The sequence below is a fragment of the Trachurus japonicus genome, chromosome 24 (genome assembly GCF_045865225.1).
Source record: "Trachurus japonicus isolate A0001 chromosome 24, Traja_1.0".
Taxonomy (NCBI): Eukaryota; Metazoa; Chordata; class Actinopteri; order Carangiformes; family Carangidae; genus Trachurus; species Trachurus japonicus.
The window spans coordinates 27,084,059-27,109,797 of record NC_140930.1 but is presented as its reverse complement, the minus strand read 5'-3'; the positions used below and the strand labels follow the sequence as shown (position 1 = coordinate 27,109,797).

Here is a 25,739-nt window from a genome sequence, read left to right as displayed (position 1 = left end):
TAACAGGGAGAGGTCTAGAAGGATTAAATGTGCCAGCTGCTGGTACTTGTCAGTGTGTGCTGTTTCCACAAACTGTCACTAGAGGGAGCCTTCAAACCGACTTTCCTCCACGAGGCAGGATTGCAGTAACACAAAGTCTGTGCCGAATATGACATTACATCACTCAACAGGAATTCAAGTGAGCACCTCAATATCTGGCTCAACCTGTTAGCAGCTTATTCCTTTGAACATACGATCTGTGGCCCTGCTGGGCTCGCGCTGATGAGCTCAGAGCGGTGACTCATGTTGTGTAGAGTCATGCTGCTTCCTCTTTACAAGAAATGCACCCTCGTGGCTGAACTTCCCAAACATGCTTCCATGACATGAGTGGACTTTTATTTTCAAAAGGGGTTTCAATGATGACGCCATACCGAGTGTGCAGAGCTTGTCGATGGCTTTGATGATGCGTTCGCACTCCTCTGCTCGTGCGTGGCTGCCCCATTCCCCGTCCAGGGGGACGTAGAGCAGCTCCTTCTGCTCGTCTTCTACCAGTGGGACGCTCATGCCCAACTCCTCAGGGAACGTGGCTGCACAAAAATAAATAAATAAAAATGTAATGTAAAAAAAAAAAACCTGAATTTCACTTTGTTAAGAAAGAAATAGTTTGTTTACGAGTCTAAATTGTGTGTCCACTACAGTGTGGGTGTATTTTAGATAACCCACCATCATCAGGGATGGGCTCCATATCCCAAGGACTCATCTTCTCCGTGTCTCCATTATCCCAGCTGGATGGGAAACAGTGCTGATATGAATCATCAACATTCATCACATCATCTTTGTGTTTGTCATTCCTTTCCTTTTTTACATAATAGACGTGCAGCATCGCAAGCTCTGACATCCCTGTCCCACACCCTAGAGTGGATGTCATTCTCTAATGAAGTTTTTCAAGAGAAGAAAATATCTCAAGACAACAACAAAAAAAACAAAGAGCGGTGCCAGCTGGCGTCACCATAAATCTCAAATTCAAACTGTCATCCGGGATACTTCTGTGAAAACTACTGGAATGATTCAAGCCATGAGGTGTTTATGCAGTTAATGAGCATCGTGAGAGGCCGTGTCATCGGCAAAAATCACAAGCAGCTATTTTGTCTACATTTCCCCGAATTTGTCTAAGCAGACTAAATTCCACTCAGATGTGGACACTCGATGTGCCAAGTGACCGACTGTACAGTGGAGCCAGGGGGAGCTGACACAAAGTCTTCTCACTTCATTGATTCCTAGAAATCAATCTCTAAATTTCAAGCGAAATTCCACAGGACTTTAAAGTCACAGAACTTAAATAATGAGATTGCTGATTAAAATGAAATTCTCTTTTTCTCAGTGCTAGAGTGCATTTTTAGTCCTCAGGGCTGCAACCTTCCTGACATTAACTTTCAATGCAACAGACAATATATCAGTGAGGCGTATAACTATAGCTGTGATTATCACCTTTGAAACTGAAAACAATGTGACACTCGGTTTCCGTTTCTTCAGCACCACCACCACGTTTCCTTAGTTCTGTTTTTTTTTAAATCTCTGCCTGTGCACTTTGTGGGGTGACGCAGTCTATTCATTTGTTCATGCAACTCACAGAGAAATTAGGGTCACGTGGCAGCTGCGATTTTTTTTTTTATAAGATCGGACATAGGAGCCAACTGCAGACAAGAGATGTGGTGCTCGTACCAGACGTTGTAGCACTGGAACAGGCTGTCAGGATACTGGGACTGGTAGGGCTCCTGGCTCTCGATAGTCCCAAACCACCAGGCGTCGTCAATCACTGACCGAAACCTGTCACCTACAGACATTACAGGAATATTTAGGCCTTTAGTAAAAACAGAGGTTTATAAATTTTGAGCTAAAGGGTGTATGTGAAATATATTTTCTATTTGCTTCAAATGCTGCACACGTTTTCAGTAAGTCTGGTTTTATTCAGACAGCAAAAGACAAAAATTGGCCGACCTATACTCCACTGCCTCTTTCTGGCATTGTCAAACTGCTGCCGCAACACCAGGAAGTCGATTACATCAGGCATGTCGTGGTATCTGTGACAAGAGAAACATGGACAAATTACGACAAAGCCTTGACACCATAAATATGACGCCTACGTTAACGATGTACAAGAGATCAGGATCGTAGAATTTGTAGCAGCACTGTTTGCCTTTCTCAAACACTCTTTATTTTATAATGTAACATTATTGGATTAAATGTTTTATGAGTCCCGTCTTCTTTTGTGTCAAGAGGAGAATTCATTTAAACTTAACAGAACGTATTACTGAGGAGGAGAGTTTCTCACTCAGCGCTGAAAGTCTGTATGTACAGGCACAGAATGGACATTGTAAAGCAGCACATGTGCCAATAGATCAACTGCCAAGATCTTGAAGGTTAAGACATTTGTGCAGCTAAAGCTCCTTACTTCATAGAGAAGGATCCTCCGGTCAGTTTGCCGGTGTCAGGGTCGAGGAAGGAGAGCTTCAGACAGCACAGTGTGGGCAGGCCGACCTCGTACTTGATGCCAACGATCTTCATCAGCTCCTGCTCCTGAGCACCAAAACAGAGAAGAACAAATGAGACAAAAACTAAAACAAGGTCCTTCACATAACCTGGAACCCAACCAGAGTTCAACGCACCACTTCTCACTTAAATAGATTTTCTTCTCACTGTTTCGTTGTGTATATGGAGGTTGAGAGAGTGTTAGCAACGCTGCAGTAAGTTTTTCCAGCTGAGAAAAAGTGAGAGTGGAGACAGATGCTTTAGCATCGCCATGCCTGGTCGTTCAAGTTACAAAAAAAGATACAGAGCGCTGCATTTTGCACGCTATAGGCAACACAATCCCAAAGATGCACACCGTGCCTGCAATGCATTATGGTCTGCCATCTGCACAGAAATTGCTATTTCTGCCTGCACACATGGAAAAGAGATGAAAAATACACCAAGTAAAAATACGACCCCATAAGCTGCTGCTTTTAAGGAAAGTGTGTGATGGCGTTCTTTTCTTCTTTTTCTTTCACAGACGGTAGACGGGGATGGGAACTTTGTACTCGGCAGACATTCGTCTTTTAGTGGAGGGACATTTTTAGGACAGAGATGGGATTTAAGTCCACCTGAGAGTGAAATATAATAATATATCTGATTTTTTCTAGCTTCTATGTGTGTGTGTTTGTGTAGAATGGCTGATAAATAATAAAAATAATAATGTTTTAAAATAATAATAAAACAGTGAATGCTTAAGTGTGCTCTCTATATATAATCTCTATGTGCCATTTTTTCATAATTACTTCCCTGCATCTTTTAGCCCTTACTTTGAAAATTCATCACCATCAAAAGCAAAAATGTCACTGAAATATAACACAATTAATTATGTCATGTTAGATAAATAGATCACAAAACACAGTCATGCCATGCCTGCTCTCTATTTATCAGAGAAGTAGAGAACATGTACTTATTAATTATTTTCATGTTCTTAAATGTGCTATGTGTTCTCTGCTGCCAAATGTGGTTTCTTGTTGGGAGCAGATGGATGCTACAGTCAGTCGCTATCAGAAAGTGATGTGTGTGGGGCTAGCTGGTTAGCATTGCCAACTTCAGTGGAAGAAAAAAGATGCGAGTGAGACGAGACTGTTGCCCTGCACCTCTGGAAACAGCTGTTGCTGAGGAAAGGAATGAAGTCTCATCCTGAGCCTGCAGAGTTTCCTAACACTGGTCCACAAACAGCTGTTAATGCTAAAGCTATCTGTGGAGCAACAGCAAAACTTGCAAATAGCTCTTTTAATAAAAGTACAGTTCCTCTGTGTAAAGCTTGTTACATGGCTCCACTGTGCTTTTCTTTTGACTATGGGCTTCTCCTCAGCGATTGTGGGCACACAAGTGAAGAGACAATATAAATCTCCAGAAACATGGGATGTAAAGAGCGATGTCTCTTTTCAGAAAGTCTTAAATCCGTCTTTGTCAAACTACTCCTTACCCGCAGCTCCATCTTGTGCCAGGGCTGCTTCTTAGGATTGATGCTGTAAATCTTTTTCTGCTTGGCCATCTCCACGTAGGCTTCATGACCCTGTCTGAAGTAGTATACCTGCACACACACACAAGCATGTACATAGATCATCTCAAATACACAAAAAAACATAACAATATGTATCCTGATACTTTTCTTGACTGTAACTTTATAAGCCAATGACAGGTGATGTGCCCCTTGTTTTTTCCTTGCTGTACGCTTCTAATCTTGTTGCTATGTAAAACCTCTGCCTGTGTTTTTGGTGCTAGGACACATGTGGTTCACATGTGTAAGAGAAAGCAGTGGCGTGTACCTCGTCTCCCATCTGGGGTATGTAAGGACATCTCCGAGGGACTGTGTCTGTGATCCAAGCCGAGGGAAGCCACTCCTCCAGAGTCAGCCCTTGTTCCTGGAACTCTGTCCTCTGAATGACACAGCGCAATAAACACTCAACAACAGTTCATTCAAACGGTTTGCATTCATAACATTTTCTAAATGAATGAGGATTTTGCATTTTTTTAAGGACCTACGCTAAGTGGGTTGTCACGATCCATGTTTGCCTATAATTATTATCATTATGAGCACAATGTACAACACACACACACACAGTGACTCCGAAAACCTTGAACCAATTATTTATCATTTAATTATATAAGCAGCTGATCACTGTAACCATGGCCACTATAGCAGTTTGAACTGTATCGCTTATTATTATGTCTAATTTATGACTAAGGCTGATGACAGCTTGTTACTTCTCTCTCTGTCTCTCTTGTCTCTCTTGTCTCTCTTGTCTCTCTTGTCTCTTGAACAGGACAAAACCAAAATTCTGCCCAATTAGTGATGACCAACCTTCCTCTTCTCCTTTGGCTGCTTCTTCTTTGGTAATGCGCCATCTTTGTCTGGTTTGTCTTTCTTCCTTTCCTTTTTCCCGTCCCTCTTCTTCTCTCCGTCCTCCTCAGAGCCGCTGCTCTTCTTTTTCACTTTAACGCTCTTCTTGGGCGGCTCAAGGTTGATCCCTGCATCTGCTGTCCAGTCTGAGTAATCGCTGGAGTAGTCGCTGTGAATCCATCACGGGGGCAAAGATTAAACACCCAGATGTATGTGCTTGTGTTTCGGATTTATGATTTGCACGTAGTCCGTGGACGTATGTGTAGGAGAGAGATGCGATACATGTGCGTGTTCTACTGTATATGTCGTACCTTGAACTGCTGTGGTCATCTGGCCAGGGCTCTTTCTGCTCCTCTTCCTTCTCCTCCTCTGAAGAGTGTCCGTTGATTTGCCGAACCTCCACCTCTGCCTGCAAACAAGAGAAGCACAGAATTGAATTAAAAAACAAATGAATGAATAAATGAAAACCATTAAAACTTAAAACCACAAACAAGGTCATCTGTTTTAGAATGCACACTGTTTGGATTTTTTTTTAAAAAGTTAACCACCGTGAAGTATAAAACTAAATCCAAGACAAAGCAGCATCAGCTGTGCATCTACCTCTGAGGTGCTTTCATCATCGTCTGCAGCCTCAGCGCTCTGGCGACTCGTCTCCTCCATGGCAGCGCGAGTGTGATAACCATGGTTACCTTGGCTCCTCCTCCCCTCATCAGCTGCACAATCTGATGTGGGATGAACCTGCAGCATCGGAGAGTAGCTTGGTTAATATGAAAAATAACTCAGCTATGTGATATCACAGCTGAAAGCAGAACAATCAAGGACAGGAAATAAAAACAAGGAAACAACGAAGCTGGATTAAAAATACAATGTGTTTTAAGAGATGTGAGGTGTCAGTAAAATGATTTAAAGGGGAAAATAATCATATTTCTATAAAGTGCTGTTAAACAATATCTGTGAGTGTGTGTGCAAATGTTAATTCACTTACCCTGCTCTCCTTGGGGAGAGAGTGGATGGTGCGTCTCCTCCTTTCTGACTGATAAATATTGATTTCCTCCTCCCCTTTAGCCTCACGCCAGTTCACCTGTCTCCTGCACGACACACAAACACAATTCATGGTGTACATTTAAGATACTACTTTCAATGGAGGGAATCATACAGTGTTCTCCCCTGTGTGTGTGTGTGTGTGTGTTTTACCTGACAGAGGCGTCCTCCAGCTCAGGGACTAGCACCCTGCGGCTCCAGGCCACCAGGTCTCCCTCTGTGGCCATCTGGCTGCGTGGGGCGTTGCTGTGCATCTGGCGGACACCCTCGATCTGGCCGCTGCGACGCAGGCCTACGTTGGGTGGGGAGTGCACCTCTGTAGGCGAACCCACCGATCCTGGTGAGGGGAGACACCGAGGAGAGGTAGAGTGTACTGTGTGTTAAATACTTTTCCATTGACTGACATTGTTTGGTGTCCTTTCCTGTACCTTATAAGAAACAATAGAGGACTCTAATCATCCCAATATTTAATGAATGGGAATATTATGCTGTAGAATTATTGGGAAGTAGCTTATTAGTCATTATTCTTACTAATTGTTTACTTATTTCCTTCACTGATTCATTGCTTTGTCTATAATCCGTCAGAAAACAGTGAAAAATATCCATCAACCCAAGGTGATGTCTTCTGGTTGCAGTGGTTGAAAACCCAGAGAAACTATTACATAAGACAAAGAAAAGCAACAAATCCTCACGTATGAGAAGCTGAATCCAGAAACTATCTGGTATCTTAACTAGAAAAAAAATGCGTCCCTAAGACTATTAACCATTTTACAAAACAGTTACTGACTGACTAATCAATTAATTCGGTTGCAGCAGTAAAGGTGGCCGAGTGAGAGATACAAAGAAAGAAAAAAAAAACCGAGCGGTTCTAAATAACATGGAGTCAGTTGTTGAGGTAATTATGTTTCAGTTGTAAAACCTAATGGAATTTACAAAGTGTACAATAAAGACACTTGCAAATGAAGACGAATGCAATTACTTCACATTGTGTATGCTAATGTGTGAGGATGGATTACTGCAGCCACAGGCTCTAAATGCATTACCTGACCAAAAGGCACATATCCCCAACACTCATGTATCTTCTGAACTCACCAACTCTTCTGAAGACACCGTTTAAATGTGTGTCACTACATCTTCTAGCTTCCCTGTGTTTCCTTTGTAGCTTTGTATAATTGGACATTATATATGTTTCATATGAAAAATCTTTTTACATTTCATGGTGCATTCATTCCAAACAAAGGGAGGGAAAGTAATCATTATGACTATGATAAATGTGTAATTATTACAAATGTATTGCGCGGTGTAAGTTTCACACTGTTAATTGTACAAATTCATCATATCTGGATTAACGTGGCGTCTGCGAACAACTCTCAGCTTGTTTGAACCTGGATCTCATATATAAGTGGAGTCTGCAACTTTTTTAAGTAACACAGTATTTAGAGAGTATTTTTAACTCAATGAAGACACTGAGGTGCCAATTTTGAATTTCCCTTAAATAGTGTTTTCACTCCCCCGCAGCATGTGAACCACATTGAACCCACGTCAAAGAGCCGCCCACACCGCAACAGTAAGACCTTCCAGTCCTGACTCGGTCCTACCTCTGCTGGCCCGGGTGTCATTTCCTCCCAGTCTTTGGTCTTGTTCCTGCTGCAGCCTCTGAATCATGGTATCCAGAGGACTGGGACCGTCCACCGCCTGCTCACTCACCACTTGGTTCAGGCCTGACATGGACAAAAAGAAAAAGACATTAGGGCCATAAAACTCACCACAGCCAGCCTCGAAACATTCCTATGCTGCGCAAGTCACACTACGCTACCACTTACTTCAAAGGAAAAAACGCAGTGGGGTTTTCCAAAAAATAATCCTGTCGATTCACATCAATACTCGGAGTGCATTTTTAAAAGTAGGACATGTTCAGGTAACATTATTCTAAAAACTGTGAGGTAAAAACTCTCAAGAGAGCTTGTAGAGATTCCTGCCGCGCCGCGCCGCTCCCCTTGTTCCTTTCACCTGTCTTCAATGTGTAATACTAATGCTTTTCATTAAACGCTGACTGTTTCTGTTTATATACCTGCCAAGATTATAAACTGCTTTATTAATTCTGGATTTAATTGCCAGTGCAGGGGCATTTTCAGTAAAAGCCTCTCGTTAAACACATTTGAAGACAGATAACATTCTTGTCAAGTAATGAGCTACAAGAGCGCCATGATCAGTTTGACAAAAGCGTCTTTGATCGGCTGACAGATGGGCTCTGATGAGGCCTCTGGGTAAAGATCTGATCAGAGGTGTAGAAACAGACGAGGAACAAGTTCGGCTACGGCTGGCTCTCCGCGACCCCAAAAAACGTGAAGGAGAGGTGCGGCTGGGGGTCCGGCTCCGGCCTCTGTACCTGAGGAAGTGACGCCCATCTGTGGGATCAGCTGCTCGTCCCTGCAGCCCTCCCTGCCGGGCACCAGCCGCTGGTATCTAGGAGGGTGGGGGTTTCCGTCCACGTCCACCAGGAAGGGAGGGGGCATCAGGTGCGGCGCCTGCTGCGTCTGCTCATCCAGGACGTAATTGTTGGCGTCCCGGATCAGCGGCCGATAGTCGGTATGGAAAAACATCTGGTCCGCTATCTGAAGCAGAGGTGGAGGGTAGCGGGTACATTAATACATCTATATGTTTCATTTTCATTTTCTGCACTTGCTGATCTCAGGAAGTGACATTGAAATGTTGTTAAATGCCCAGTTAAAGGTATTTGTGTCTCTTTACCTTGTCATACTTGCTGCTGGAGCCGAAGCCAAAGATGAGCAGGTGTCCGTGTGAGTCTGTGGCTGCAAAATGCTGCCCATCTGGACTACATTTGCAGTCAAACAACGCCCCATGCCCTTGGCCCTCAATCTATTAACAGAGATAAAGAAAGAAGGGAAGAAAGGCAAACAGAGCACACTGTTAATCTTAATTTCGCTCACTGTCTGTTGGGAATTCCAGGCAAGTGTAGCTGTTGTATGGCACAGACAGTCAACACTATCTAATACACATGATCACATACGCTGCTGAGTGAGCCAAACGAATGACTACATACAGGTGTTGCTCTACAACATTTATCGAATCAAAATAATGCATTTGTGATTCAGCAAACAGCCACTTTGAGAAAAGTGCCAAGGTCTCTTTTTCAGATAAACATTTCAGCTCAGCAGCATTTCACAATCCCAGCAACAATAGTGCAGTAAACAGAGTCAGATGATGGAGAGGAGTGTTATCCTCTCTTACAAAACAGCCATAGAAGTCATCGACTACCTGTTGCCTTCACTTGTTCCATCACATTCACTTCAGCTCCATTCAAACACAAGACGAAAACATCCCTAGTTTAGTTTTTAACTCTTATTCACTGAAAAAAGACGCCAAGAGTCCAAATCTGAAGCACTGATCTCTCAGGTGTCTCCTCCTCAGATAATATAAGAGCGGAGTTGAAGCGACACAATATGACGACAGTGTTTGAAAGAATAATCGGTGTGTGTTTGCTTAAATGGAAAGTGTGTGGGAGACATGATGCACCTGTCCCACACAGCAGTGCCACTCAACTTTTGCCTCGAGCGTCTTGTAGGCTTTGCCCCATCAAAGTTACAGTTCTGTAGGTTTGGAAATCATTGCTCATCATCGCTCTGTTGCCGAGAGTTTAGGAGAGAAGACTGACACCACTCTCATGTATATCAATCATATATCAATATCGTGGTTTCACGGTATAGTGGTATTATTGCGATTACAGCACTAAAATGTGTTGTTTCGAAATGTCTAGGTAAAAAAAACAAAAAAACTTTTCCATTGAACATATATAATATTTGGATCATTAGTAAATGTGTTTCAAGTTGGAATAAATTATGAAGAAATAATTGTATTCTTCTTAATAAAATCAAAAATAAATGCAGTCCTTAAGGGAGGCTATTTTTTGGAAACCCACAGTTTTCGTGTAGACACCCAAAATGAATCTTTTGGGAAACGATGTTGTCACAGCCCTACCTCTCTAACCTGTAACCTGAGCCACACCGCTAGACGTAACCAAACATTACAACAACAGCCAACTACTGTCTGGTCCCTCAGATACTGCGCTTGAAATGCACCTGTTAAATCGGCATCAATCGGCTATTTGGACTGGCATGACTCCCAGTCAACATTTACTCTATAATGTTCGGAGTTTGAATACATCGCACAAACTTTTCACGTCTTCTTCTCTGTTGTTGCTGTGTTTGTGTGGCAGTGTTAGAGCGCCACACGAGACAGTCTACAGCTACAACCTGAGGGATTTCTGATCTGCACTTTCTCTCTTTGACAGGACATAAAAACCAGCTCATACCGCAGGAACGGTATGACGCAGAATTCTAGTGGTTTTAAAACCGTGACCTTTTCATACCGTGTTATACCTTGAGCACGGTAACCGGCCCATGCCTTCTTCTGTCTGTGAAACATCAGGCCACAGTCAGCAGCTGGTGAACTGAGCTTCACTGGCTAGACGGAAAACAAGGGAAACAGCAAGTCTGTGTCTGCCTACTAGCACCACAACTCAGGCTACAGTTTGGCACAGAGCCTAATTATAATGTTATAATATATTTGATCATTTAAAAAAGTACTGGTAGGTTCATTTTGTTTCCCTTTCCTCCCAGTCTGTAAACCAAGCTAAACTAATTGGCTGCTGTATTTTTACATTGTAGTCTCCATGTCTCAACAGGAAAAGTGAATAAACACTGAACTATTCTTTGAAGTTTCCAGCTGAATTCTGGGCCTTTTCACACACTTGGTGTTATCTAACAAACGCTGCTCGCTGTCTATGATCAACACCAAGATTTTGGACGACTGACCAGCTCTCCGCGTGACGCACTTGTTTTGAGGCTGACTAATACTGTCCTTGGTTACCATAGAGACACAGGCAGGAAATACAACAGAGACATCAACAATTAGATGAATAAGTACAGCAGCATATGCACATGAGTGTAGCGCCGTGATTTCACTCCACACTGGACCTGAGCCCGCGGACAACACACGGAGCATTAAAAAAGACAAGAGAAGAAGACATAATGGAGGTGAGAGAGAAAGTGAAAGCAGAGTGGGAGGAGAGCGACTGTTTGAGGGTGAAAGGGAAAGAATGTGAGACAAAGAGGGACAGAGAAGGAATGTGTGGCGGGGACAGATGCACAATAAAAAGCACACATCTCTGCAGGCCAGATAACAAAAATGCTAATCCCTGTATCTTTCTAATTATTCGCTGCACGAGATACAAGACGACTGTCTCACACAAGAGACAGGAAAGAATCAGCTTCAGTGTGTGAATGTAGCCGAAGACGAGTCAGAGACACAGGATGGACAAAGATCTTACCATGTTGAAGTAAGAGCGGATCTTGACCCCTCTGGCCAGGTCCCACACTATACAATTCCCATCATGCCCCGCTGAGAAAAGGATTCGTGGGTCAAAGGGGTGCGGCTCCAGCACAAACACCTCATCCTCGTGACCCTGTCATTAAACACGAACATTTGGCTTAGGACACTCAAGACGGACAATAAATCATCTGGGTGTGTTTAGTAAAGGTCTTTTTCCCTTTTATTTAACATGTTTTAATATTTATGTCCCTTGTATTCCCTTTCCCTGTGTAAGTGTGTTTAGAGGGTGAGCCAAGAGTTACTCAGACATCCAACATTTCAGAGTCAGCTACAAAACCACAAGTGTTTTAATGTAAGAAACAACCAGCGTAACATCAGCACCACTGCTTTTTGTTTTTCCGCTGGTTGATCTGCAAAGTTTTCCAGGCGAACATCAAATGTCCCACATCTCTAAATGCAACGCTGTAGTGTTCTCAACAGCTAACGACTGCATCGTTAACATTACTTGGCAAAAACGACTCAAAGTTTGTTTTAGGAACAATAAATGAATCGCAGAAAAGTGCTAGACAGTGTCATTTAATTGTTGGAAAACGTCTGTTGAAGTCGTCGTTGTACCAGAGTGTGTTGTGTTTGTGTTTGAGTGTGTTGAGTTGTTTCGTACCATCAGGACGTGGACGAGGTTTCCCGTGAGGGAGTTCCACACCTTCAGCGTCAGATTGTTGGCTGCGGTGATCACCGTGCCGTCGTGGCGATCCCACGCTACCATGGTAACCTTCAGCTTGGTCACCTTGTCTTCCAGTGGAGGAGGGTTGTACTTCCTACGGGGAAGATTTTGACACCAATTATGATCAGAAATTAATGTAAGTGTTAAAATGGCATAAAAATTAAGAGGATCATCTTTATAAACCATCAATTAAATTAAATTGATTTTTTTTTTTACTCCATTAATGAGGAGCCAGTCAATCTGTCAGCTAGACCTAACCTCTTTACATCTTAGGGGAATTATTCACAACCACAGCTGTTACATAAGTAAACTGTGAAAAGCAGCACGTGAAAAACACTTCGACATTTTCTTGTGACTTTTTGTACTTTTCCAGATGGTACACAAACAGTCTTAACTTATATGCAGCAGTGTAGTTATGCTCTGCAGACTGAAATCCATGTGTTTTTCACTGTTTATCACATCACATAAGCTTGGGAGACATTTTTACAAAGCAGCTGCTGGTTTTTATACCGCGGATAACAAAGTGATCTGCGTTAATTCTCATGGTTGTCTCGTGTTTGTGTTTGTGTTCATTCAGGCAATAAAGACTTTAAAAGCCTGTCAGTACCATCTCTATTCATTCACTGTGAGTGATGCCTGAGGTGAATCTATATTCTGCCTGCGAGCTATCGGGTAATCAATCACTGTCACACTTTATGCCACAGGTGTCACAGTGTTGTTTTATTTTTATATTCAACTTAATTATTCATGCTCTGTACATTATGAGGCATCTCGCACAAACACTGAATACATAAACGCAGATGTATGTCATTGAAAGAAAAACATTTACGGTCACGATTACTTGTTTTCACAATTAATCGCGGTATTAAACGGCACAATTAATTGATCGTAAAGATTCCTAAATACCGTCACTTTCCGAAAAAGATTATGTCGGAACCATATCGGCAGATGTGCGCCAAAGTAAAGGAAAATGCACAGATACTGGTCCATTTATCTAACGTAATGTTGAATTGGTAGGAATTTAAATGTTAGCGTGTCATTTGTAATTTAAAAAAGTTATTAAAATTAACTTAAACATTTGGTATAGATGGCAATTAATGACTTAAATATGTCAAACACTTCCCCCGGGGGATTAATAACTAGTCTTATATTAAGAGATTACTAATGTAATTATATTTTGACTATATTTCATTTTACACATTCATAGTGTTGTGAAATGTATTGATGCAGAATAATGGTGATAATCGTAATACCATAATTATTTCTCTGACAATAATCATACCAAGAAAATCTATAATCGTGACATCCCTAACAGGGATTATTATATATTATATTTCTAATTCTAAATGAATATTTTTACATCAGAACGGTCCACAGTTTACAGCAGGTGCCTGGGCCTTTCTGTTCATAAAATGATTGATTTTTGTAAAATTTAGCCTGACATTATAACCCGTAGGATCGTCCCAGCCCACGGCTCCGAGCTCTGAGCAGACTTTGACAGTCATACACACACTTACCCGGGTAATTTGGTCTGCATGTCCAGCAGAATGCTTCTCCAGCCCTGAGGCTGCAGCTGCCAGATTCGCGCTGTACCATCCCTGCTGCCGCTCACAAACCTACAACGCACACACATACACATTTGTAGACACGTATAGTAATCAAGCAGCAGCTTAACAGTAAATGTAACACTTCTATTTCGGCGTTCTGCGGTACAATGGCTGCTTTCATCTACACGTATCAGTATACACTAACTGTAGGTAGTGGTACCCTCCCCTTCTCTGCCTCTCCCACCCTCTCCCCCCTTCGCATAGACAGTCCACCTCCCTCACTGCTGAGATTACAGCAGCCCAGGGGAATTACAGCTGAGCTTGTTTTTCTGCAAACTCCACACAGGCACACATCATTTTACACTCAGCAAGTGCATGATTTCTGCAACAGTATGCGTGTGTGTCTATGTGTGTGTGTGTGTGCGTGTGTGTGTGTGTGAGAGAGAGAGAACGTGTATAAGAGCATGCATCAGATAGTAAGTAACGGTGGTTTTCTGCTGACACTATCAAGTCACATTACAACACCCTGAGGGTCCATAAAGACAAACAGCAGTGCACACACCAATATTAACTACACCAGCTATAGAGCCAGTGGAAACCTGTGCAAACTCACCTGTCACTGCAATGTGAAAATTGGATGCTGTCGACTTTGTCCTGGGTGAGAAAAGGAAAGAAAAAAAAGAAAAAAAAAGTTAAAATAAGCCAGTGAGTAATGAGCATTTCTTCTGTCAGTAATCACAGCGCTTTTACTGTATATTAGGAGGAAATCATGTTCACTCCAGGACCACTTACAAACCTTTTTTCAGAGCTTTCACACGATCCCACTGTCTTCCTCAGCAGATGGAGTTTGCTCGGTTGTCATGGAGACAACAACAACAATCTCCGTTCAAATCCAGCTGCTGAGGAAGACCATGAGATACAGCTGAAAGCCCGAGACAAAGGGTGAGTGAACCTTGAGTTTTTAGTTTTCTTTCTAAATGAGCTTGCTGATTGATGTGGACATAAAATATGTTTTTTTTTTTTTTTTTATCATTTAACAAATTATGGACAAGCAGACTTAAATTATAGCCCACCTTTTGATTCATCAGTAAAAACAATGTATCTTTTTAGCGTGTTGCTTTGACTACAGAGCACAGTTTTCACAAACAGACTCTTTGTTCACTCACTGTGTGTGACTCAAGCTCAGAGATCTTCTCAGGTTGGCCTGAACCAAAGTAGTACACCCTGATGATGTGATCCGTGCTTCCTGTGGCCAGGAACATACCACCTGGACACACACACACACACATACACACAAGAGTCAGTCCTGCTACTGCACACAGGCATTCATTTACAATTCTCAACAAAATCATTTTAGGAAGTGTTTCTGTATATCCTCCTCTGCTTCTCTTTTATTTTATGCCTGAGGCACTGCAACATAACAATATCCATATATTCCAGTATTTATAAGGTGGATTTAAGATAAATAATAGAATACATAATGGTTGATATACTCTCCGAGGATCAAATTGTGGTGAAAACAAACTTTTTACACTCATAAGTCATTAATCAAACATTCAAGGTCAGCACCATCTCCGACCAGAAATCTAATCTCAACGGCTGGAAAGAACACTTATTCCACTTTTTCTGACAAGCAGTGGGGCCACTTCAGTGTTGCTGTCTACTCTGCTGGCCGTTCACTTAATCTGATATAATTATGCTTTTTTTTGTTGTTGTTCATTTTATTAGTTACATCTCCGGTGGTGTGGAAGCATGCGTGAAGATCAAAGCGAGCCGTTCTCACCTGCGCTGAAGGAAGAGCAGATCATCTGGACGCCAGGTCTGGAACGTTCTGTGAATTTACTGGGCCTCTGACTGGACATGGACACGAGAACAGAAATAGACGGTTACAGTATAATTCAGCCATAAACCATTCATGCCTGAATATATTGGTTTGTGTGATTTAAGGAGAGCAGGTTCCGCATCTGGGCAGGCTCAGTGAATTAGGATCCCTGTTTTGCTGAGCATTACTTGGCATATTCAGTACAATACAGAACAAGTTTGCAATCCAGTTTGCCATAAACAGGAAGTTGAAAACACAAGTGTTGGAGTAACAATGTATTATCAAGACAGCACACAAGAAATATGAAAAGCCCAAAAAACTACCACTTTTCACCATGTAACAAACACAGAAAATAACAGTTTCAGCTTGACAAAATCTGTCATTTCAAAAGGTGTGAACATCACTCGTGCAGGTGAGACTTTGTGAACAATGTTTGTGTTTCTCACCCGAACTTGAGCGTGCGTGCGTCCCACTGCCAGAAGCAGATGGTGCCGTCTGCTCCGGTGGAGGACAGGTAGCGCTTGGAACCACTACAGAGGGGCGAAAACTGCAAACACAACAGAATAGAGGTTACAGATGATCACCGTGGTAACTCAGACATTAAGAACATCCAACCATTGGCTCTATTGCTCATCGTACAGGGGCGAGTGGGGTGGGGGGCTGGAGATAATCCAGCCATATAGTATTTGTTAATACCTTTTGTACCATTACGATTTGTTTTGTTGAAATTTTGATGCTGTGATCGAAATAAACACTCATTCATTCATTCATTCAATCCCAGCTGACGTAGGACGAGTGCGGGGTTCACGCTGGACAGGTCACCATACTATCACAGGGTCGACATATAGAGACCATCAGCACACACACACACACACACTTTAACTCCTACAGGTAATTACACATTCTTCAGGAGGAAACCCAGAGAGCTCATATGTAAGCACAGGGAGAACATGCAAACTCCATCCAGGCCTAAAAGTGGAACCCAGAACCTTCTTGCTAATGAACCACAGCACCATGATTAGGATGAGAACCAAATTCTGTACTTTTATTGGTACAGACAGAATTCCCACAGTAATCCCGATGAGTATCGATTTGCCTAAAATCAAACGGGACCTCAGTTTGGTACCTGAACGCACCATCATGTCTGTGAGACAGTGGAGGAGTGTCTGGCTCCTCGCCGCACATTATCTCTCGTAAACAGATTGACAACGCAGCTGTCTGAACGGGCCAGGCCAGCTTCCTCTTTTTTATGGCCGGGTTCGGGCCGAGGATTAGTGCTAGTTGGACCACGGTGGGACAGTGGGTCTGGGTCGTTCAGGCCTGTTGAGAACCCTACTGTCTGTGAACAGCCCCTCCTCTCCCTGCACACTCTGAAGCTAAACAGAGACTCCTCATTACGCTGTTTACACTAACAAAACAGTAAATATTCAAAACGTACAAGTTTTTACTAATGTCTTATAACCAAAATAACTTCAGTTACCACACATACACAAAAAGTACCGCTGCCTACAGTACTGGTACCCAGGAACTAATACTGCAGGGTTTCCACTACATTAAGTAGTAGTGGCCTGCCACTTGTTAATTATTGCCGCCACTTCAGAATTAGGTCGGATGCACCTGACACACAATAATAATCTACCAGTTACCGGTACTTAGTTTGCACCTTAATAAATAATAAACCCCCTAAAGTAGTGGTTCTCAACTAGTGGGTCGGGACCCAAAAGTGGGTCGCGGACCCGTTCTGGATGGGTCGCGGACAGCTGGTCAAAAAAGTAAATAATATTTAATGAACATCTGATGTTGGACATGTCTTTTATTTTGAAAAATAACTTATTTAATAGCTTAAGGCACGCGTCACGTGAACACATGCAGTTGTAATGGTCCTCCTCAGTTTCTTATTATTTGCTCCATTTGCTCTGAATGCAAAGATGTCAGTTTCTTATTAATGTGGCCTGAATGCAGTGAATCTTGTTTTGTTTTGTGGGTCTTTATTTTGTGCAATTTGATATTTATTCACTTTTGTGAATGTGCTCTGAATGCAGAGATGCATTAGAAGTCAAATGTATCGTTTTGTTGGTCTCCATTTTGTGCAGTTTGATATTATTTTATTCACTTCCGTACATGCAGTTGTCATGGTCCTCCTCAGTTTCATTCATGTGCTCTGAAATGCACTTTGCTCAATAAAGAGCAAAATGAGTTTTTAAAGGCTTTAAAAAAATTCTTGGTTTGAATTCTATAAAAGTGGGTCGCGACTTAATGACCATGGGAAAATGTGGTTCCCAGAGTGAGACTAGTTGAGAACCCCTGCCCTAAAGTGTCTCAGTCTGCTGGGTTTATCAATAAACAATGTTGACAAGGTTATTATAGCCTATAAGTTTTACACCACGTGTCCTTCTTTGTCTGTAAACATACGCGATGATATTGCAGAGGGGGGGCACTGCTTGAAAAATCCTAAAGGAAACACTGATACTGTATTAGTTAAAATGTGAAAGGTACCCGTCCCTAACCACCATGCTGCCCACATTACCAATACCACCAAAAAAAATACTAAAGGGCAATTACCAATGCAGTGATTTCAGGAGGGTTCAGAGATACAGAAGATCAAGAGGCCATCATCAAACATTTCACACTATATATTCACCAGCATAAGTGAGACAATGCTCTGTATTTGTCTAATGAGAAGCAGTTCCATTAACAGACTTAACTGAAAGTACTTCCTGCTTAACCAAAGCCTTACATGGCTAATTACACTGTGCCATAGATCTCAATTGTTCCAAAATGTAGTCCCCAACATATGCACTATTTTCTCTTAGAGGAACAAAACTAAAAACTGTAGTGACTCGCTGTTTCAGGAAACGACCTAGCCTTAAAAAAAAAAAAGGTATGCTCATGAGTAAACTGAACCAGCGCACTGTTTGGTCTTCTGCTGGGAAATTTTTGGACACTCAGATAAACAATGGGCCCCCTTATCCTTTAACAGACAGGGTGTTATAACATCATTATGCACATCTCTGACTGTGACGACTCTGTTCACCAGACCAGTACAATACCATTTTATTACATCCTGGATATCAGCCAGCTGTGTCATCAATCACCCATATGCCGGGGGTTTCTTCTTGACCTAATCTACTTAAAAACATAAAACACTACAGCGGGGTGGACTGCAGTAAAGTTTCAGTTGTTCATAATTAGTGTGACTGCTGAAGCAGTCACACTATTGTTCTTCTGTTTGGCCATTTTCTTCCGCCTTTTTACGGTCTTCTTCTAGTCCTTCATACTTTGTGCTATTTCAACAATTCATATATCAAAACGTGCAGCTTCTTTTGAACTTTATCGGCATTACTTTTCTCTTTTTAACTATTTATACTTTTTCAAATATTTAACTTTTTCTGATTTTTTTCAGCTTTATAATGTGTGTGTATTGCGTCTAACGAGCAGAGCCAGAGTGGTGTCAGAGTGGAGAGAGGCAAAAAAACATTCTAGAGTTTTTCTGGCTAAACTGTCAGCACGGCCACAAATTAAACTCTAGACAAATTATTTTCTCCAGTTTTGTAGCCACACTTGTCTTCTGGCTAAAATTCTGGTCAAAAATGCAAAGAGACTTAGATAATAATTTTAAATATTTTTTAAATGCAGCCAGGGAGCTCTCTGCTCTCATTAAGCTCAATGCATTTTTTTCACATCAGCAGGAGAAGGAGCTCAACTTTGTAACTTGCTGTTAAGTGCTTTTTAATTCATTTGAATTCACCAAAAAATAGTCACAGGTCACAAAAAAGTCCTCTTCTCACTTGGTGTGGCTAATTTATATTAATTTATTTTTGTTTTAAGCATCATTGAAAAATCTCACATTCATCAAAGTCTCAACCTCTCTTCTTGATAACTCCTCTGTAGTGTAGGGGTTAGGGTAACTGCCTGCCAACCCTAAGGTCACTGGTTCGAATCCAAGGGAAGAATTCTTGTTATGTTATGTTGAATTCTGCTCTCCTCCCCCGCCTTCAATTGGTTACAGGTGTTTGTTATCTCCTTGATTACTCGTACCAGTTTGCAGCACATCATCACATTACAATGAATGACAACAGTCTTGAAAGCAGTGTGCTCTCTGTAGCCGAGTGGCAGAGTAAAGGTTTAGTGATCATATGGTCATGGGTTCGATTCCTGCCTCAGTCATTGCACATCATTGCTTGACTTTTGATTCCAATTATTCAGCTGTCATTGGACAGTCTTTGATTCCTCATAGTATAAAGCTCATTGTAACTCAGGTTCTCTGTGGCCATATGGTTAGTGTGTTAGGTGTTGTGCTATTTCAACAATTCATATATCAAAACGTGCAGCTTTTTTTGAACTTTATCGGCGTTACTTTTCTCTTTTTAACTATTTATACTTTTTAAAATATTTAACTTTTTCTGCAAATTAAACTCTAGACAAATTATTTTCTCCAGTTTTGTAGCCACACTTGTCTTCTGGCTAAAATTCTGGTCAAAAATGCAAAGAGACTTAGATAATAATTTTAAATATTTTTTAAATGTAGCCAGGGAGCTCTCTGCTCTCATTCAGCCCAATGCTGAGAATTCTCCACAACTCTGTCTGAAACATGCTTATGTCTGTGCTCTCTGTGGCGAAGTGGCAGAGTAAAGGTTTATTGATCATGAGGTCATGGGTTCGATTCCTTACTTTTTTTTTTAAGCAGAAGCCAGTGATCCTCTTATCAAAGGTTTTCTTTACCCCTCACATACTGTCTCTGTCTGTAGCCTAGTGGTTAGCTTGCTGGTCTGGAGACCTGAAGGTTGCTGGTTCAATTCTTGCCTCAACAACAATTATAGTGAATTATTTTCCCAGTTGTCCTCTGTTGACTTCTGATAACTTGCTTCATGTTGAAACTGCTGCTCTCAGCCTGAAATTCACAGAAATTTTCATTCTAAGTCATTCAAGCTTGACTCTCAAGCTTTCTTGATGTTGACAGTGTGCAGATCATTAACAGACAACAATCTCTGCAACTGTGTGTGCGCCGTGGCCTAGAGGCAGAGTGGAAGTCTAATGACCATGAGGTTGTGGGTTCAATTCCGACCTTGGTCAAGCATTTGTATGGTGATCACTGCTTGCACTATTTGCTAATTCTGCAACAGCGTTCAGTTGCTATCAGCAGTCACACCATTTCCATTCTTGGAAATGCTTTTTCTAGTTTAAATATAGTTTCAGTGGCTCTGAGAAAACATCATATTTGGCTGTATGAAATCAACCAGTGTGCAAAAATACCCACAAAAACATCAGCTAGGCTCCAACTTTAGTTGAACAAGTGTGAATCCAACCAGTGTAAATGAGGATTCAATAGCGTACTGTTACAAACACAGAATCACACACACTGCAAAGCCTGAGGGCAAAGATTAAAAATACTTTTAGTGTCTTTCAGTTCCTCTTTTGGGGAAAACCAAATACACAGAGACAAACATCCATTCAAAGCCACATCACCCTGACAACGCTCCTACCTGTAGCGAGGTGATGGAGGCAGCGTGTCCCTCCAGGACGGCCAGGGGGGCGCACGTCTGTAAGCACCACACTCTGATGGTCTTGTCGCAGGATCCGGCGGCGATCATGGTGTTCTCGTAGCTGACGGCCATGTCGGAGATCTCGGCAGCGTGGCCGCGCAGCGTGGCCAGCAGCCGTCCGTCATCTGTTCCCCAGATCTTCACCAGGCAGTCGTCTGAGCCCTGGGAGAGGAAGACGGACCCGTCAACACGGCTATCAAAAGGCGAATGAAGACCAGTATTTTAAGAAAGTTTTGAGCTGTGGCGTGTCTGTCTCTGAAGCACACTTCAAGTAAGACAAATTAAACATGTCAAGTTCAAAAAAGACTTCTCAAAGAAATCCATCCCAGCTCGCTGCAGCCTGCGCACTGTCAGCAGACAGGCAAACTTGGAACGCAAACAGAGGAGTGAGTCGTCAGATGCAAAAATAGAGTTGATTAATCTACAGTCTGATAAAGAGTGATACTGACCACATCTACTAACGTGATTATTATCAGTGAGAGGAATAACACTGCAATCGTCATGTAAACACCTTCACTATATCATCACAAGTCAGGGACCAAGTCTCTCGTTTGCCAATTAGCAGGCGCATCGCTGCCACGGCGTCAGTACATCATAGAGCTCGTCTGATGCGCTTGTAGGGAGTTCACATGCAAAGTCACATTTATACGCTCACAGAGAAACAATGAATTACATACATTAACACACAGAAATATAAACACACCAAGTACTCACTCACAAGGTTTTTTCTTTTATTTTGTGATGTGTGGTCGTACACAAGAGTGCGACCACTAACTGGACTTGTTGTACTGTGTTCTATATTTTATTTGCTGTTTTGCCTTTACTGTCTGTGTAGCGTATCGCCATTTGTATTTTATTTATTGTATTGTTTTTATTCCTTGTCCTACAACTGTTAGTTGTATTTTTAAAATTTATTTATTTATTTATTTATTTATTAGGGACTACAGATGTAGCAGCTTGGCTACAAACCAGTATTTACTACAGTGTTTTATACCAGTGTTCATCAGATCCATATGCACTATCCCTATTAAAATAAAGTATTTATTACTGTATTATTATTTTCTTTTGGCTTAACTATATTATATTAGTACACTGTTGGAAAAAAAATAGTTTTCAGACACATTCCTCTTTTTATTCCTATTATAAAGGTTAATTACGGTTTCATTTTCACACTGATATGTTTGGAAGAGATTGATCAATAACGTTTTGAGAAGATGTACACTTAAAGAAAGAATCACACTGTCACAATCATTTTATGAGAAGAGGTAAAAAAAAAACAAATTAGAAATACGGTGTACATTTAAATGCGAATAAAACAAATTGGGTTAATTGTGGTTACTGAGGGAATCATGTTCACCTGCCTTTTGGTTATTCACAGCGACAGGGGTAAACACATACAACAGGAGCAACAAACATACTGACTCACTACTCAGAGCTGAGATTTTTCACACCACAGTCTGAGCCTGCCTGCGCTGTGAGCCCACCTCGCTCCGCCTCAGCTGCACCGAGGACGATAGAGTAATATCAAACTGTAGAGAAACACTAATGTGTGCTGGCTGAGGCTTCAGTAAGACCTCACAACAAGACGTCTCATCTTGACAATAGCTGCTGCCGGTTCCCTGCGAGAAAAAGGCCGTTTCAGGGAAAGATCCTCTCAGTGGAGTGTTTAGTAGCGGGTGAACAAAACCGAAGCAAGAAATGAACGGAGGACAAAAGCTACTAAATTCTCAAGGCGGCTTCGTAAACATCCTTTAATCTAGATTGAGGTTCTTGATCAAGCATATTCAATCGAGACATGAAAACAGCCCGCGGGGTATCAGCTGAGAATTTCTGGCCGTGATCCAGTTTACCAGGGTTTAAAATGTTTGTGATTCAATATACAGCACCAGAACCATCTGGGCCTGGATTATTATCGCCAAATAATTTCTAAAAACCAACAGGTAACCAGTAGAGAGAAACTAAAACTCAATGCCATGTGATTGAAGGGTTTTAATCCAAGAAGAGCTTGGTTAATGCGAAAAAATAGAGAGAGAGATTAAAGTGTGGAGTGTTCAGAAATTTGCGGAGTGATTGTCAAGACTTAAGTTTCTATCCAAATCAGCCATTTCTGACGAACAGGCAAAGGGGGATCGGTCTCTGATGACAACATCAGATTAGATTTCAGTTAGTTAGTTGTCGAAGCATTCATTTTACGTCTGCAAAACATTTTTAAAGACAGGCCACATCCACGCCATCATAGATTTTAGAGGAAATGTGAGATACAAACACCGACCCCCTCCTTTGAATAAATCATAATCATTTGCTTCATCACCAGGAGAGCAGAGCCTGACTGGAGCTGTTATTTTCTCTGGACTGATCAAAACACCGAGCGGTCCCCGTAGTGATTTAGAAAAAAGCACAAGGACAAATTAAAGCTGTGACAAGATGGACGAAGAAAAACTGATATGGCTCAATGTGAGCCAGGCTTGAAAAGGTGCAGTGTCTGGAAACGCCAGAGACTTGGCACAAACTTTCTTTGTTGCTATAGTATAGACGTTGGTTGGAGTTATGTTAGGTACAGTCACAGGGACAAACAATCCATAGTCCAGCTGGTCTCATTTGTCCTTCCCAATGGTCATGATAATGAGCTTGCAGTTGTTTCTGAAGCTATATTACACCAATCAATATGGCCGTTTGCCAAATCAATTGTTTAACCAAACCTATATGCACGTGCACATTGATCACACATGATCATAGGCAGCGCATGTTTAGGTTAAACTAATTAATCAACCGTCAATCAATCCGCCCGCCACTGCAGCAAAGCCTGAGTAGAAAGACTGAAGAGATCCAAAAATACAAAAATATATAAATAAAAATGATCTTGTGATGAAAGGAGACAGCGAGGAGGGTAGAGAGAGAGAGAGAGAGAGAGAGGGAAAAATGAGCTGAGAGAAAAGAGGGAGAAGGAGAAAGTGAGGGAGACTAAGAATGAATTTTAATTCTGGCACTTAGCCAGCGCCTCAGAGGAAACATTTTCTCCAGTTATGATGAGAAATAGCAAGAGGAAGGGGGGAGAGGAGAGAGAAGAGAGGGAGGGAGAAAGGAACAAAGGAGGGGCCGTGCAGGATAAGGGACGGGGGGAGAGGAATAAGAAAGAGAGGGAGAGATAGCGGAAAAAAAGAGAGACGGAGAGCCCCCCCACAACCACCACCACCTCCACACCCCCCCACTCAGCAGACAGCCATTTTTAGAGATTTAAGACGAGAAAGCTGAAAATGGTGTATAGCAGCAGGCAGTGTTTGACTCAAGGATCCAAGCAGAAGGACGGCAACATTAAATCAACATTATCTCACTGCTCCTTCAATATTTAACACGCCGTAGCTCCGACACCACCGCACGGACAAACCCAGCCATACAACGCGACACAACATGTACCAGAGGCATCCAGAGGGCAAAGGTCAGGCTCCCTCCTCTGGACGGCGTGGGGGATTTCCTTAGTTAGTTGTCCCCTTCCTTTAACACATCAGAAGCTGTGTCAATTCAGCCACCTGCCGGCTGGATTCAGCTATAGCTGCCAGTCAGTGAGTAAAAGCATCCCACCTCGCCAAGGTAAACAGTAATTACCTCCTACCAGAACGGTTACAACAGGCGACACAGATGCTCGGTCATCTCGGTGTAAAAGTGACAGACAGACAGCTTGCAACAATCAAACACAAACACACAGCCGATGCAGACGCGCCACAATGTCACAAAACCACCGCCGCCCTCACCGTGAAGATGCGCCGGCCCGTCCTGTCGAAGGTGACGCAATACACGGACGACAGGTGTCCCAGGATCCTCTTGTGCATCTTCATGTGCTGGTACACGGCGGTGGGCACCAGCTGCCGCAGCCGGTACGAGCCGTTGAGTCGGCGGCCGAAGCCCGTCTCCACTGCACGGGGAGCAGAGACACAACAGGTGAGGACGACATGATATGTGGAGAAGATTGTATCAACACTCAATTATTCAATGGGAATAAAAACATAAAAAACGGGCGACAAGTCTGTGCAACAAAAACAGTGTGATTTTTAGAGTAATCAATACGAACAACACTACTGTCAAATGCTGCTGGCAGAAGAGACCTTGGCAGGCAACGATACAGCATAGTGTGTAAGATCTGACTCATAGACCGGAGATCAAAGGAACAAACAAAGAGGAAATGTGGATGAATCTAATTTTTTTTCTTTTGTGAAGTTCAAGGTTCCTCTTCAGTACCAATATTAGGAGGGCTTCCATAGATAATGGGCGGCTCTGGTGGTCGTCCACAGTGGAGCGCAGCCAGTGCTGAGCCCTTCCACACAACATGCTTGCAACCTGGAGAAAAAAACAAAACATTAAAGAAAAGAAAACACTGAGCACACACCATATAGAGTAGAGTAGACCATATCCATTATGACTTGGCCCATGAATGCAGCTGCTGATATATGCATCAACACATGAAAGAATGTATTTACATGAGATCTGTTAGTCCTAACAAAGATGCAGTGAGACACAACATTCGCCTGAGAGGGGGCGCTTGTATATGAGTATGTTTAAGTGGCACTGCTCATGCACTTTATATTCACTCACTTTTGCTGGTGCGGAGGAGATTCTGCCTGCCGGCCCCCAGCAGGCTGGTGAGTCCAGGCACGCTGGCAGGGACCTCCCTCTCCAGCAGCGGGCAGACCCTGGTGCAGACCTGCAGCAGGTGGTCTGGACTGATGTGCCGGTAGAGTTTCACCTGAGCACAGAAACACACACACAGACATACGTAACTCAGTTTCTAATCTGATTAATAAAACACAAAACACAAAAC

At 42.3% G+C, this 25,739-nt stretch overlaps 1 protein-coding gene across 2 annotated transcripts in view; it reads right to left on the bottom strand.

Annotated features, from left to right (window-relative positions):
* Positions 1-25,739, bottom strand: part of phip (PHIP subunit of CUL4-Ring ligase complex) — a 37,177-nt gene that overhangs the window by 7,672 nt on the left and 3,766 nt on the right. For both annotated transcript variants that reach the window (XM_085770895.1, XM_085770896.1), the window contains 26 exons: positions 25,514-25,664; positions 25,160-25,258; positions 24,676-24,836; positions 20,867-21,088; positions 15,830-15,930; positions 15,345-15,415; positions 14,728-14,828; positions 14,175-14,215; positions 13,532-13,630; positions 11,952-12,108; positions 11,289-11,423; positions 8,690-8,818; positions 8,328-8,553; positions 7,537-7,659; positions 6,092-6,275; positions 5,883-5,985; positions 5,498-5,635; positions 5,209-5,306; positions 4,859-5,066; positions 4,323-4,433; positions 3,980-4,087; positions 2,432-2,556; positions 1,978-2,060; positions 1,702-1,813; positions 703-764; positions 411-566 (listed from right to left, as the gene is read on the bottom strand). In XM_085770895.1, the coding sequence (XP_085627021.1) occupies positions 411-566; positions 703-764; positions 1,702-1,813; positions 1,978-2,060; positions 2,432-2,556; positions 3,980-4,087; positions 4,323-4,433; positions 4,859-5,066; positions 5,209-5,306; positions 5,498-5,635; positions 5,883-5,985; positions 6,092-6,275; positions 7,537-7,659; positions 8,328-8,553; positions 8,690-8,818; positions 11,289-11,423; positions 11,952-12,108; positions 13,532-13,630; positions 14,175-14,215; positions 14,728-14,828; positions 15,345-15,415; positions 15,830-15,930; positions 20,867-21,088; positions 24,676-24,836; positions 25,160-25,258; positions 25,514-25,664 (3,304 nt within the window). The remainder of the gene's footprint in view (positions 1-410; positions 567-702; positions 765-1,701; positions 1,814-1,977; positions 2,061-2,431; positions 2,557-3,979; positions 4,088-4,322; positions 4,434-4,858; positions 5,067-5,208; positions 5,307-5,497; positions 5,636-5,882; positions 5,986-6,091; positions 6,276-7,536; positions 7,660-8,327; positions 8,554-8,689; positions 8,819-11,288; positions 11,424-11,951; positions 12,109-13,531; positions 13,631-14,174; positions 14,216-14,727; positions 14,829-15,344; positions 15,416-15,829; positions 15,931-20,866; positions 21,089-24,675; positions 24,837-25,159; positions 25,259-25,513; positions 25,665-25,739) is intronic.